The following is a 15,603-nucleotide window of genomic DNA, read 5'->3' as shown; positions in this document are numbered from 1 at the left end:
CCAGACTCCTTTCCCTCCCCCCTCCCAGCAGCATCTCTCTTCTCCCTATCCAGGTCCAGTAGCAGCTGTCCCTTTTTTTTTTACCATGCCCAGCAGCTTTCTCCCCAACCAGCAACTCTCCTTACTTGCCAGCGCTGCGATTCAGTAAGGCAGCCTCGGGTCCTTTGTTGGGTTACACCACCTCTGAGAAAAGCGGAAGTTGCATCATGAGAGGTGGCCTGACTCAGCAAAAGCTCCAAGGCTTCCTTCTTCAATCGCTGCATTTGTAAGGAGAGCCGCTGGGAGGGAAGAAAGCACAGTGAGGCTCCCCATTATCTCTCCGGCCCTGCATTCCTCGATCTTGCCGGTCCTGTGTGGACCGGCAGGAAATTGAAGAAGTTGATCTCGCCGGTCCTGCGCAGACCGGCAGGAATTTTCTGCGGACCGGCACCAGTCCGCAGACCGGCGGTTGAAGAACTGTGCAATAGAGCACCATATCCGTCTTTACTTCGCTACTATGGAAGGCTCCAAGGTGGATGAGCAGTCAAGTTTCAAGTTTGATTAATTTTAATATACTGACCATCGACGTGCACCTGGCCGGTTTACAATTCTAAAAATGAAAGGTTAAAATAAATTTTTGTAGGGGGGGAAATGTGAACATTAAATAGACAAATTACAAATATGAATCTGTAAAGTGAACCGAGACCGTCTTCAAACTGTTTCCACATAAATGTTAGATCTTTCCTCTGCTTTTGACACCGTTGATCATAATTTGTTATTAACACGTCTTCACAAAATTGGCATAACAGGTCAAGTCATGAACTGGTTCACTTCTTATTTCTCAGACAGATCATCTAAGGTCATTTTCAACGGTTCATCATCTGAGCCTTCTACTAAGCACGGAATTCCGTAAGGCTCCATTCTGTCGCCGTTACTTTTTAACATCTTTATATCCCCCCCTTCTGACTGTGGGCCAATCCATTGGTTTTACCACATTTGTGTATGCTGACGATGTGCAGTTAATCCATCCCATCGATCTTAATAACATAGAGGATGTTGCATCCATCAACCACAAACTAGAAAAAAATTTAATCGTGGCTAGATTCAAATAGGTTGTCCCTTAACATTAATAAATCAAAACTAATAATCTTCCCCTTTAAAGATGGAATAACTCTTCAGGCCCCCTTGAAATTTGAATCTCTCCCAATCCAAGTTGTACCCACTTTAAAGCTGTTAGGTGTCACTTTTGACAGTAAATTTTCTTATCACAATCATATTACTACGGTTGTCTAGAAATGTTTTCATCGTCTTAGAATGATATGTTCTCTCTCTAAACTACTAGACCCAGCTTCCTTGAATACACTGATCCATTCTCTGGTAATTTCTTGTATAGATTATTGTAATGCCCTTTATAAGGGCATTACAAAAAAGGAAATAAGACGCCTTTAGATTGTGCAGAATACAACTATCAAGATTATCTCAGGCGCTAAGAATTTCGATCACGTTTCACCTCTCCTGTTCAACGCACACTGGCTACCCATTGAACATAATCTTACTCTTAACCTTTACAACACGTTCAAACCATCAACCAGAGATCATTGATAGACTCTTAATTCCTTACTCCTTCTAAATCGCATTGTTCAATGTCACAGAATCTCCTTATACCATCTCTAAAATCAATCAACTCGCTGAGATCCAACAATTTTGCTGTCACTGCACCTTCTCTTTGGAATTACGCATTGAATACGCATTAAATCAATTTAAAGCAAAATTTAAAACATTCTTGTTCCAAGATGCTTTAGGACAATAACTGTCCTTTTAAGGGCTAAAACAAGCTTTATAGCTTTTTACCCCGACCTATTGTTTCTTCCCCTTTTACCGTGCTCTTTCCTCAAAGATTGTAGTTCTTGCCCTTCTTTTCTAACTGTGTGAAGTTAGTACTTATGTTTTGTTATGTGTTTTATTAACCTATCCTGGTTTTGTTTACTACTTTTAATTTAATTTGCTTTTATGAAACTTTTTTACTCTGTACACCATCTAGAAATTTGATTAAGCGGTATAAAAATTTTTAATAAACTTGAAACTTGTTTAACCTTTATGGTTATCAGGACTTTGCTAGGTAAGGGAGAAGACTGCTCTGGAGGCATTACAAAGAAGTAAGTAAGTAAGTAGTTTATTGATACACCGCATTTCTTAACAATATAGTCAGATCAAGATGGTTAACATTAAATCTTCCCTCTCTGTCCCAGTTGGACTCACAACTAAACTAAGGCCCAAATTCTGTAACCGGTGCCTAATGTTAGCCATCTATTTTGGAGATGTCCATCTAGACAGGCACCTATCTAAATTGATTAACAAGTTCAATTAAGCTTTTTAATCAGCAATAACTGAAACTTAGGCGCCTATCAAGAAAGCACGATTCTGCAACAAGGCGCCTCTAAAAATTTCTGTGAAGGGTTCAAATTCTTCCATGTTATCTCCAGTTTCCAGAGATATGTTGCCATTTAGTCCATTGTCTTTCTGTAGGTTTCTTATTTTCTTTACTGGTTAGGGAGCATTTGGTGGTAGTCTCTTTCTGATTTTCCCTATCAATCCCTATACTATCTGGAATAGGGTATTTGTGGAGTTTCCGGCTTTGAGGATTTTTGGCTCTAATCAGCCATTTCCAATGTGGTCCAGAAAGGGGCACTCCAAGGCCAGAGTCAGGGCTGAGCTGGCAGTTATGCAACTGTTGGCAATATTCAGTGCCAGGGCCCACATAGCGAAATGACCACATCAAAAGCAGCCCTAACTTGTTGAATGCTCTCTCCTTCCTTTTACTTTCCACCCATGTGATCAGAACCTCTCTCTGAACCCCAATGCCCCCCAAATTCCAACCCCTCTCCAAAATTCTCCGCCTGAGACCAGGCCCCTCTCCCCAACTCCCATCAGGACCTACCTACAACAGAATTTAAGGACTTTGCTCTACAGCAGTTCTTTATAACATTCATTTGTATATTTACATTGATTTTCTTTGTTAGCCATAGGACTTTTTTCTAGTCACTGTATAATAAGACAGGGTCTATGCCCTCATGATTTGTTAGAGAGAGATTCCAAAGTACAGTACTGTTAGTCTTCTTGAAAACTTACCAAAGCTGTGCAGTAGTTCAGCCCAACTCTTCACTTCCTGTTGTTGGTCAGCAGCATGAGGAGATGATTGTAAAATTTGAAGTGTTAAAATACTGTCTTCTACCAGCATCTTCAGACTTTCTGTATCTGGGAAAGCAGGATGAATTTTCAAGAAAATGGCCATTATAAAGAAACTGGTGCCATCTCAAGAGACAGTGAGAGAGAAAATCAAAGAGAAAAGTGTGTATGCCTAATAGAAGAGCAACAGGTGACGGGGCAGCGAACTCGGTAATAGCAAAAGGTAGCATAACTGCAACTATTTGGAAATCTGAAAGGTGTGTAGAAATTAGAGCTGTAAAATTAGAGGAATGTGAAACATGATTATAGGGTACCCATGATGGAAAACATACCAGAGTTGCAGGGAATGCAAGAAAGAAGGGCCACAAGTGGAGTTGATAGTCAGTTATTTAATTTTGAGCGTCTTTCTTGCAGTTGCTGTATAATTTTAAGTCATGGAAAGAAGAAAAGAAACTGACCATATGAACAATATGTTTATTCCGTATGCTCCCAGGAAATAATAACCAACGTGGTCGGGTATTGCTAGAGGCAAAGCAATCAATCACCTTAGGAGTGTACAGATACCATGAACATGTATAGCAACAGTAACTTTTAGGAACTAACATACATAAGAATTGCCACTGCTGGGTCAGACCAGTGGTCCATCATGCCCAGCAGTCCGCTCACGCGGCAGCCCCCAGGTCAAAGACCAGTGCTCTAAAATGAGTCCAGCCTCACCTTTGTACGTCCCAGTTTAGCAGGAACTTGTCTAGCTTAGTCTTGAAACCCTGGAAGGTGTTTTCCCCTATAACAGACTCCGGAAGAGCATTCCAGCTCTCCACCACTCTCTGGGTGAAGAAGAACTTCCTTATGTTTGTAAGGAATCTATCCCCTTTCAACTTTAGAGAGTGCCCTCTCGTTCTCCCTACCTTGAAGAGGGTGAACAATCTATCTTTATCTACTAAGTCTATTCCCTTCAGTATTTTGAATGTTTTGATCATGTCTCCTCTCAGTCTCCTCTTTTCAAGGGAGAAGAGGCCCAGTTTCTCCAATCTCTCACTGTACGGCAACTCCTCCAGCCCCTTAACCATTTTAGTCGCTCTTCTCTGGACCCTTTTGAGTAGTGTCCTTCTTCATGTATGGCGACCAGTGCTGGACACAGTACTCCAGGTGAGGGCACACCATGTCCTGGTACAGCAGCATGATAACCTTCTCCGATCGGTTCGTGATCCCCTTATCATTCCTAGCATTCTATTCGCCCTTTTTACCGCTGCAGCGCATTGTGCAGATGGCTTCATCGACTTGTTGATCAGAACTCCCAAGTCTCTTTCCTGGGAGGTCTCTCCCAAGTACCACCTCGGACATCTTGTATTCATGCATGAGACTTTTGTTACCGACATGCATCACTTTGCACTTATGCACATTGAACCTCATTTGCCATGTCGATGCCCATTTCTCGAGCTTGATTATGTCACTTTGTGATCTTCGCAATCCCCCTGTGTCTTCACTACATCCCTGAGCACTTCACAACTGCTTGCAAAGACACGTCAGCAAAAGTATTCAGTAAATACTAGTTCCTTCAACTTTCTTTTGAACTGACTGTCATCTTTTTCCGCCCATAATTCCTTAGGTAGGGCATTCCAGCACACTGGGGCCATTACTGAGAACATTCTCGACCTGATGTGTCCATATTTAATGTCTTTGTTGAAGGGGACCTTCAGCAGGAGATCTTGTCCAGAGTGTAAGGCCCTTGATCAAGTTTAAAGTTTTAGTACAATTTCTAGATGAAATAGCAGAAATAAAAACTATACAATTTTAAAACCACATATACATAATTCCAATTAGAACTAACCAAACATACTGGAACATGAACGGGAGATGGGAAGGAACTACATTCGTTATAGGATAGAGAGACACTTAAGGTAAAAACATCTAGGTAAGGCTAAGAAGAAAGAGAAGATCTTTGAAATTGGTTATGGGTGTTTAGGAAAGTAGAGGTTATAACAAGAAAGCATCTTTGAATAGGTGGCTTTTCAATTTACCTTTGAATTGGTCAAGTATTTTTTCATCCCTTAAATCTAGAGGTAGAGTGTTCCAGAGCTGAGGAGCTGTGACAGAAAAGATCTCTAAGCATCTTGTACTGATTATTTCTAAGCAAGAAACGGTGAGGGTACTGAACGGTTTGGGCACTTAGTTCCGGTTCAGTGGATATAGGTGGGGGGAAGGGGTGATATGGCATCTTCGGGGCTCATAAGAGTCCAGGGCCTTGGAGTGCTTTCCGCCGCTTTATTCTTGCTCACCCTATGTAGAGTAGGATGGGGGGGGGGGGAGTTTGGTAGTTGTTACTTTTCTTCTGTACCTGATTGTTATTCATTGTATATGATGCATCATTATTTGTACTGTGTACCCGTGATGTGCCCTGGCATTGTTTTTTTTGTTGTTTGCATCAATAAAAATTGTTTGAACCTAAGCAAGAAACGGTTAGTAGTTGCTGATCCGTGGATCTGAGTGCACGTGATTGTGTGTACAGTATGAATAGGTTATGTATAAATTCAGGCGGGACGAAGTGTGAAGTTATAAAATTTGCGGATGACACTAAACTCTATAGCAGGGTTAGAACTGCCGAAGAGTGTGAGGAACTACAAAGGGACATAAACAAACTGGAGGAGTGGGCGAATAAATGGCAGATGAACTTCAATGTAGGGAAATGCAAGGTCATGCATATAGGGAAAAAGAACCCGATGTTCAGCTACCAAATGGGGGGATTAGTATTAGAGGGAAGTAACCTTGAAAGAGACTTGGGTGTACTGGTGGACACAACAATGAAATCAACGGCACAATGCGCAGTAGCCTCGAAGAAGGCAAACAGAATGTTGGATATTATCAAGAAGGGTATTACAACCAGAACAAAAGAAGTCATCCTGCCGTTGTATCGGGCAATGGTGCGCCCGCACCTGGAGTACTGTGTCCAGTATTGGTCACCGTACCTTAAGAAGGATATGGCAATACTTGAGAGGGTCCAGAGGAGAGCGACACGAATGATTAAGGGCATGGAAAACCTTTCATACACTGAAAGATTGGAGAGACTGGGGCTCTTCTCCCTGGAAAAGCGGAGACTCAGAGGAAACATGATAGAAACCTACAAGATCATGAACGGCATAGAGAGTGTAGAGAGGGACAGATTCTTCAAACTTTCAGAACATAAAAGAACAAGAGGGCATTCGGAAAAGTTGAAAGGGGACAGATTCAAAACGAATGCTAGGAAGTTTTTCTTTACCCAGCGTGTGGTGGACACCTGGAATGCGCTTCCAAAGGGAGTAATAGGGCAGATCATGGTACTGGGGTTCAAGAAAGGATTGGACAATTTCCTGCTGGAAAAAAGGATAGAGGGGTATAGATAGAGGGCTACTGCACAGGTCCTGGACCTGTTGGGCCACCGCGTGGGCGGACTGCTGGGCACGATGGATCTCAGGTCTGACCCAGTGGAGGCATTGCTTATGTTCTTATGATGTAATCGTTTTAAATGTCAGCAGTATTATCTTATATGTGTATTTGCGGAGTCTAGTGAACAAATATTCAGGTTCTGTCATCAATTGTTCTGCATGCTATAATAATAATAACAGTTCTATGCGGGTTACATTGATTAGAAATGTTACAGATTGAGCAGAATTAACATAGTTAAAATCTATTGATTAACAGCTCTAGAGATCAGTTATTGTGGGAGAGATTGTGCAAATCAGTTTCCTATGTATTTTAAGAACATATGTTTTTAAGTGTCTCCTAAATTCCCCATAGGTATTGGCAAGCGTAAGTAATTGTTTCAGATCTTTGCTCCATAATGCTGCTTGATAAGAGAGAAGATGTTGGTAATGACTTTTAAATTTACATCCTCTAACCGGGGGAGAAACAAAATTCAAATTTGAGCTTCTCTTATATCTATTGGTTGAAAAGGAGAATAGGTCAGGTATGTATTTGGGGGCTAGGCTGAATAGCAGCCAAACTTAAACTTCACACGTGCCTCCATCGGCAGCCAATGCAAGAGTCGGTAGGAAGGAGTTATATGATCGAACTTCTTCAACTCAAAGATCAGCCTGACTGCCGCATTCTGCAGTAGTTGTAATTGCTGCATATTCTTCTGGGAAACTGCCAGATAGGCGATACTGCAGTAATCCAATTGGCTCAGTATGAAGGATTGTACCAAGATTATAAATGATGATGCATCAAAATATGCTCTAATGGACCAAAGCTTCCAGAGAGTAATAAAACCCTTTTTAACCAAAGAGTCCACCTGGTCTTTCATGGTTAGGCCCTGGTCCAGAACCTTCAGTGGGTTGAATAGGGTAACTAAGTTTGTTGATGCACAGTGGTGTTTTAGTATCTTCAGTCTAAATTCAGTTATCCATCGTTCCATCGAATTTAGTACTTCTGTTGCTATGGGAGTAACTTCTGAGAGAGAGAGGTGGCGACTGGAATGATGATCGTAAAGTTGTCTGCGTAACTGAATAATTTTATCCCTAGTTGGGACAGTTGCGCACCTAATGATGACATGTAAACATTGAAAAAAATGTGGATAGTGGTGACCCCTGTGGGACGCCAAATCGGTTACTCCAGGTGTCCGAGAGATTGTAATTAAAACGAACTTGACAGGTGCAGGACATAAGGAAGCCTCGGAACCAGTTTAACACCTCTCCTCTGATGCCAATTGAATCTAGCCATTGTAACAATTTCCCATGGTCTACTAAGTCAAAGGCGGAACTCATGGTCTACTAAGTCAAAGGCGGAACTCATGGTCTACTAAGTCAAAGGTGGAACTCATGGTCTACTAAGTCAAAGGCGGAACTTATGATACAGCAACATAAAAGTAACTTGTAAATTTTGTTAGTAGTTACTTAACTTCTGTCGATCTTATCAGAAAGTAACTAGTTACAGTAATTAGTTACATTTTTAGTTAACTATCAATGCAAGTAGTTATTACCCAGCACTGCTCTTATCTGTATCCTTCTGCTCTACAGCCAAGTCTAGACTCCGTCCCTTCTACTTTACTGTATAGTATGCCTGGAACAAACTGCCTGACTCCACATCTCCGGCAGTATCAAAATCCAGACTCACAGCCCACTTCTTTGGAGATGCTTTCAGTTTCAAACTCCAAAGCACCATTATCCGTCTAATTCCCCCACCTGAGCACAGTATATTGATGTACCTTCCTATCCAGTTTGTCTGTCTTGACTAGATTGTAAGCTCTTTTGAATAGGGACTGTCTCTTCTATGTTTTGATGTACAGTGCTGTGTATGTCTAGTAGCGCTATAGAAATGATTAATAGTAGTAATAGAGCTTGTGGGGATCGGGTGGGGGACGGGGACAAACTTTGTCCCTTTGTCATTCTTTAGCACAATGCTTTCTTATTTGATAAGAAGTTACTTCTAGCACGTTGTTGGATCCCGAGATACCTTCAGTGTCTCAAAGGAGAGCACTGATGATCTATCGGTTAAAACTTGAATGTATGCTATTTTCTTATCATAGGGGGGGAGGGGTTAAGGGGAGGGAATTATTCTCTTTATCATACATTATAAATAAAATATTATAATAGATGATATTCTTACATGAAAAGAACGTAATAAAGGGAGGGGGAAAAGGTTCATATTTAAATAATAATTGATAAAATCATTACAATATATATATTGTATAACTTTATAAGAAAAATAATTACAATTATATGATATATAAAACCATAAGAAAAATAAGACAAGAAATGTTATATATAAAATATATTATAAAAATATCAAGTGTATTGTTAAGATAATTGTATGAAAATTTATGACACTTGTTGTTAAATGGAAAAAAAAATTCAATAAAAAAAACTTAAACAAAAAAAAAAAAAACTTGAATGTATGGAAGTTACAAATATGACTTCAGATATGTGGCTACAGCTGCAAAATGGGAACCATTCTGATCATCTTTGACAACACATGCTTGTAGTAAGCTTCTTAACTTGTAATTATGAAGTGCCATCTCCAGTTCTTCTGTTTTACCATATCTATATATACTGACATGTGACTGTATTTTTTTCATGGGGAGGGATGGGTGGGATAATGTTTTTGAATTTCCATCCAAGCAGTTGTTTTGAGAAGACTAATTAGATCTTGCTTGTATGTTCTTACCATTGTGTACATCTCTGGACCAATAAACATATTTGAAATAATATCCAAAAACGTAAAACATCATCTTTCTTATGACAAACAGTGAATGTGAACACACTCACCACTTAGAATGAAGGTTCCAGTATCCTGTGAGAAATAACCACCTTCTGGCTCCCGGATCTGACTGGTTGGTCTTCTTAAGCGATCAACGGCTGAATCCTGATGCCATACTCGAAGAAGAAATTTGGTTAGTTGGAATTCTAGTTGTTCCCACATATTCTGGAGCCTTTGGAGAGTCTGCAGTGAAGTCAGACTGGCCTTTGCTTTGTTATAGATCTGAGTTAAGGAGGAAAGTGTAATTGCATATCAAGAGATTATGTATTTACCCTGATAAGCTCTTTTCCAGTAGATAGGTGAGACATTCTGGACAGCTGGGTTATTTCCCCATACCTGCATGCTACAGAAGGAATCCACTCCGGATTTTTCACTCTGCCTCTGGTGTACTTCACTGTGCAGTTTAGCGCCCTCTACAGTTAGTACTCAATTACTGAGAAGCACCTAATATACGTGAAGTAGAGGCACCTGTAGCAAAAGGCAAAATAAACTGTTCTGCTGAAAAGTAACTAAATAGTACCATTAATCGCCAACACAGGCTTCAAAGGAGCTCAGAAGCTACTCCTCAATAAATGGAACATATATACAAATTCTTGCCACCCCTCAAGGGCTGACAGGTATCCAAGAATCAGCTTGAAGAAGCATAAACAGGTGCAGGAAGGACAGGGTAGGGAGTACATCATCTCTTTCCAGTGCAATAGGTGAGACATTCTAGACAACTGGGACATACAAAAGCAGTCCCTCCAAAATCTAGGGTGAGCTTGTTGTGCTGGCCCTTAGGACTGAAGACCTGAAAGCCGAGTACTGTATTGCAGCTACATTCACTCTACAAGAACTTGACAAACTTGAAGAACTTGTGAAGAGAAGACCATGTTGCCGCTCTGCAAATCTCCTCAGGAGAGACAGATCTAGCTTCAGCCCATGAAGAAGCCACACTCCTGGTACAATGTGCCTTTTAAATTTACATCCTCTAACCGGGGGACGGGACGGGGACAAACTCCTGGTACAATGTGCCTTGATGAAAACAGGGGACTGTTTCCCAGAAAGCATATAGGCTGATGAAATGGCCCTACGGATCCATCTGGAAATCGTGGCCTTGGAAGCGGGAGACCAGAAAGCTCATATCCGGTTGCCAGATTGTGAGCGCACACTACAAAGCCAAGAAGCAGAAGTGGATGGACTAAGTTTGATTCCTGCAAAGACTCAGCAATAAGGTCCGGCAGAACCGAAAACTTACATAAGCACAGGACCATAGGATCATCACCAGGATCCAAGGCCCCTGAAAGATCCACAGATCCAGCACACAAGCCAGGATTCCCCAGTCCGGGAAGCGCTGTACCAGCAAATAAGGGATCAGTAAGGTAAAGATCAGCATCCGGATCCCCCAGATCAGGATCAGGCAGCGCAACAGCCGCAGCAGGTTGAGGTGAGGACTACGCCAGTGAGAGACGTCTCAGAGGCAGATTGAAGTTGCAAAGGGGAAGAAGACTTGTTTTGAAACTCTGAAAAGGGGCCCGGCACCTGGGGCATAGAGTCACCTTTAGATGACTTAAATTTGCATTTCTTAGGCTGTGGAGGGCCCGAAGCCTAGCTGACTAAGGAACCAGCTGTACCGAGCCCCAAAAGCAATGAAAGCCACCCCACTGGGCTAGCTGAGCATTTGATCACCTGCTTCCGCAGGAGAGAAACTAAGTTGGGCACTACACACCCCTCCAGTTGTGCCATGTGCTCTAAAATCGCTTAATTTGTGCAATCCTGCCAAGAATCCACATGAAGAGGATATGGTAAGAGTGGATAGAGTAGCTGGTTTTAAGAAAGGTTTAGATAAGTTCCTGGAGGAAAAGTCCTTAGTCTGTTATTGACAAAGACAGGGGGGAGCCACTGCTTGCCCTGGATTGGTAGTATGGAATATTGCTACTCCTTGGGTTTTGGCCAGGTACTAGTGTCCTGGATTGGCCACCGTGAGAACAGGCTACTGGGCTTGATGGACCATTGGTCTGACCCATTAAGGCTATTCTTATATTTTTATGTAAGAGAACCCAAGGACTCCATCCCAGCAGTTTTTAAGGCAAAATTTGAAGTTTTAAGGAAGCAGAGAGATGAAAAAAAAAAAATCACTAAATATCCAAGATGGCCACCGGCACAAAATTTGTGCCAAAATTGTGATATTTATCACACTTCACAAACTATGAAAATGGCGATTGTAGGATTTTTCAGGAGGGAGAACACAGGGGAACATCCAGAAACACTCAAAACCCCACTTTCCAACCTCCCCTGATGCCTAACAACCTACCCTTGACCTCTGCTTAACAGTAGGTGAGATTATTACAGGGACGGCCCTATGCATGCTGGCCAACAGGTACCCAAAAAGGGATCGGCCTGTCAGCTAAAGACTGAAGTCTATGAATTCTCAGCAGGCAGAGCTTTAAATTCACTTCAAGCATAAAATTACCCAAAAAGGGGATGAAATAATATCAAATTAAAACAATAAAATCTAGAGGCAGAGTGAAAAATCCGGAGTGAACTCCTTCTGTAGCATGTGGGTATGGGGAAATAACCAACTGTCTAGAATGTCTCACCTATTGCACTAGAAATGTGATTATCATCTTCAGAAATACGCAATGTTGTTTAAAGCAGTAGGTCAAAGTAGTTAACTAAAAGTATAGATAAATGTATATTTTGATACTTAAGTTTATTTAAAAATTTATTCAAGTAAAAATTTTAAAAAATGCCTAAAATAATATTTTTTGAATAAAAAGTACCACAACTATAATGTCTGTTAATTAAGAATCACTTCATCACTGCTTTAAAGTGGCCCAACTGATCTAACCAGTTCAAACACAGGCAACAGCACAGTTCTTATAGGCTATATTCACCAAAGAGCAAAATTGAAGATGAAATGATCTACTGTTTGCAATACCAAAATCCTGTTCCCAGTTTTGCTCTTTCATTTAGTGTACTGAGCAATTGTCATTTACATCTTCCTTCATTTTTACTTTTTATTTTTAACTGCAAGCATCAAATGTCACTAGGTAAAAGTAGTAAAAATTGGTACATTTATCACTTCAGTAAAAGTAACAAATGTTATCCTGGACAGGCAGTCCCCGAGTTACAGATGCCCAACTTAACTATGACTCATACTTAAGAACACAGTTGCGGTTTCATTTGATTTCAGTGAGAAGTATTTCCAGAGGCCTAGACTCCTACACTTCTCCTGCAATAGATTCAGGGCTGATGCATGGCCACATTAAGAACAGTGTGTGGTTGTGCGTGCTGTACCTTAGAGGGAACACTGGGACAGTTGGCCCTTTTGTCAGATGGGAGCAGAAACTGAAAATCTACAAGTTCTGAGTTACATACAAATCCCACTTAAGAACAGCTTTAAAACATAATTCGTTCTTAACCTGAGGCTGCCTGTACTTCTTTACAAGTAAAAGTATCTAAACTTTTACTTCAGGAAATAATTAGTTACTATACAATAATGGAAATATGAATGTGAAAGCAGTTCTAGAAATAGTTCATGGAAGTTTCTAGTAAGCTTTAAACACAAAAAGGGTTGAATTTGTCCTAGTTTGAAAGTTGTTGCTCATTTGGACCTGGGGTTTTGAAGAGTTAATGAGAGTTAGTGAGAGAAGGGAATTGACTTAGTAGAGAAAGAGAGATTGTTCACCCTCTTCGAGGTGAAGAGAACCAGAGGGCACTCCCTAAAGTTAAAAGGGAATATATTCCATACAAACGTAATGAAGTTCTTCAACCAGAGAGTGGTAGAAATCTGGAACGCTCTTCCAAAGGCTGTTATAGGGGAAAGCACCCTTCAGGGATTCAAGAAAAGGTTGGATAAGTTCCTGCTGATACGCAGGTAAGGCTAGATTCAAATAGGGCACTGGTCTTTGACCTAAGGGCCGCCACATGAGCAGAATGCTGGGCACGATGGACCACTGGTCTGACCCAGCAGCAGCAAATCTTATGTTCTTATGTTCCCTCGTGACCTTTCACTTAAAACAGCACTGTGTACGTCTGGCAGTGCTATAGACATGATTATTATTCGTAGTAAACCTCAATGGTTTGGCTTTTTTTTAGGTAATTCTTAATTCAGTTCCTTAACTGGCTCCTCTTCTATGTCTAGTTTTACAAAATCTGGTACTTGTGTAAGGAACATAAGAATTGCTGCTGCTGGGTCAGACGAGTGGTCCATTTGCTGAAGCTGTGCTGGTCGGTAATAGATGCCGATCTTCATTTCCGTTCCATTCGTTCCCGGAATTTTGGCCCATAGAGACTTTACCTTATTTTTTGTTTCTGGCGTGTTCTCTCCCGTGGACTCGATTCCCTCTTTGACGTATAGGTCAATACCCCTACCTTTTTGTCCTAGTCTGTCTCTGGGGTATAGCTTGTATCCCAGTAGCACAGTATCCCAGATGTTTTCCTTGTTACACCATGTTTCTGTGATGCCAATGATGTCAAGGTTATCTTTTTGTGCCATAGCTTCCAATTCCCCATCTTATTCCTTAGGCTCCTTATGTTCGTGTACATACATTTGAGTTTGCGGCCTGTTACTTTCTTGCATTTCCTTCCCTCTTGTGTCCCTTTCGATCCGTCAGGATTTCTGTCTTTCCTATGATCTGGTGAGTCTTCCCGCAATCTTCCTGCACGGTAACCTCTGGGTATACTGTTTCCCGAACCATTGACTCTTGGTCGACTGTCAGCTTTCCCCTTCTTCCTAGCTTAAAAACTTCTCAATTTCTTGCTTGATGTTGCTTGCAAGTAGCCTCGTTCCGTCTCCGTTGAGGTGAAGTCCATCATTCCTGTATAGCTTGCTCTTCCCCCCGAACATCGGCCAGTTGCGCACAAAGTGGAATCGTTCTTCCTCACACCAGCGCCCATCCATGCATTGACTGCTTGCAGCTCCGTCTGCCTCTTCTCGTCGACCCTGGGTATCGGCAGGATCTCTGAGAACGCTACCCTCAGCATTCTGGTCTTCAGCTTCCCTCCTATCATCCGGAACTGGTCCTTCAATGCTTCCCTGCTGTAATTTCTGTTGCTCACTTTGTTTGTCCCCACATGGATCACCACCGCCATATCTTCCTCTTCCACACTGTTGATGATCCTGTCGATGCGGCTCACTATGTCTTCTACCTTGGCTCCCAGTAGGCAGGTCACTAGCCGATCTTGTCTTCCTCCGCTATGTGGCTGTTGACTTGTCTGATGATGGAATCCCCCACAACGATTGCTGTCCTCTTGTCTCTCTAGCCACAGTCCGTGTCCCTAGTGCAAGTCCATCTCTCCAGCCGTAGGTCTGTGTCCTCTGCGCACTTCCATCTTCCCTCATCCTGGTGTTGACTTGCACCAGACTCGTCTTCCTGTGGGTTCCCGCCGCTGTTCCCAGGTCTCACTGCTGTGTCACCTGTTTCTTCCTTGTGGTTGTCCTCCAGGTGGTCCTCACTCACTGTAGGTGTATCTTGGCAGTTCTACTTTGTTGGTGATTTTCCACAGCCTCCCTCCCGGATTTCTTCCTCAATGGTTCCTCTGTCTTGAAATTTTCTGCCTCTCTGTCCTCCTCCTCCACTGCTCGAAGTGCTTCTAGTTCCAATATTCTGCCTTCCAGGAGTCTGACTTGCTTCTTCAGGCCCTCCAGTTCCTTGCATCGAGTACATACATAAGACCGTCTCCCAGAGGGAAGGTAGTCACACATATGGCAAACGGTGTAGAAAACTGGATAGCTCAACATCCTGCTTCTGTCTGCTGCATCCATTGCTGTCCACTTGCTGGTCTGCTATCTGAAGTGGCTTCTCCCTGTTTCCCTATATGCCTTTTCACACTTTGTCTGAAGTGGTTTCTCCTTGTGTAGGAATCTGTGTAGCATCCTTGGTGTTACTGTGAAGTCCTTCTCTTGATTTTAAACCTGCTACCCCTGTTGCTTGTGTGTGTCCTCTATGTCTGCTGTGATTGCCCTCTGCTACTATTGTGTTAGTTTAACTACTTACATTACATTACATTAGTGATTTCTATTCCGCCTGTGCCTTGCGGTTCTAAGCGGATTATAAAATTAGAAGAAATCTGGACATTTCCAGGAAGTTTACATATCAAGTACATATCAAGCACATATCAAGTACATATCAAGTTTACATATCAGGTAAGAATAACAATACATTCAGGTTATAGAAGATTATTACATAACATTGAGGGAAGAAATATTCTGGTTACAGATGG

The 15,603-nt window shown here is 41.8% G+C and overlaps 1 protein-coding gene across 1 annotated transcript in view; it reads right to left on the bottom strand.

Annotated features, from left to right (window-relative positions):
* DNHD1 (dynein heavy chain domain 1) overlaps positions 1-15,603 on the bottom strand; it is a 681,063-nt gene that overhangs the window by 384,585 nt on the left and 280,875 nt on the right. The window contains exons 20-21 of the mRNA XM_033948490.1: positions 9,405-9,618; positions 3,109-3,234 (exon numbers count right to left, since the gene is read on the bottom strand). Coding sequence (XP_033804381.1) covers positions 3,109-3,234; positions 9,405-9,618 — 340 coding nt within the window. The remainder of the gene's footprint in view (positions 1-3,108; positions 3,235-9,404; positions 9,619-15,603) is intronic.

This window comes from Geotrypetes seraphini, chromosome 6 (assembly GCF_902459505.1).
Source record: "Geotrypetes seraphini chromosome 6, aGeoSer1.1, whole genome shotgun sequence".
Classification (NCBI taxonomy): domain Eukaryota; kingdom Metazoa; phylum Chordata; class Amphibia; order Gymnophiona; family Dermophiidae; genus Geotrypetes; species Geotrypetes seraphini.
This window is presented reverse-complemented; position numbering and strand designations above follow the sequence as displayed.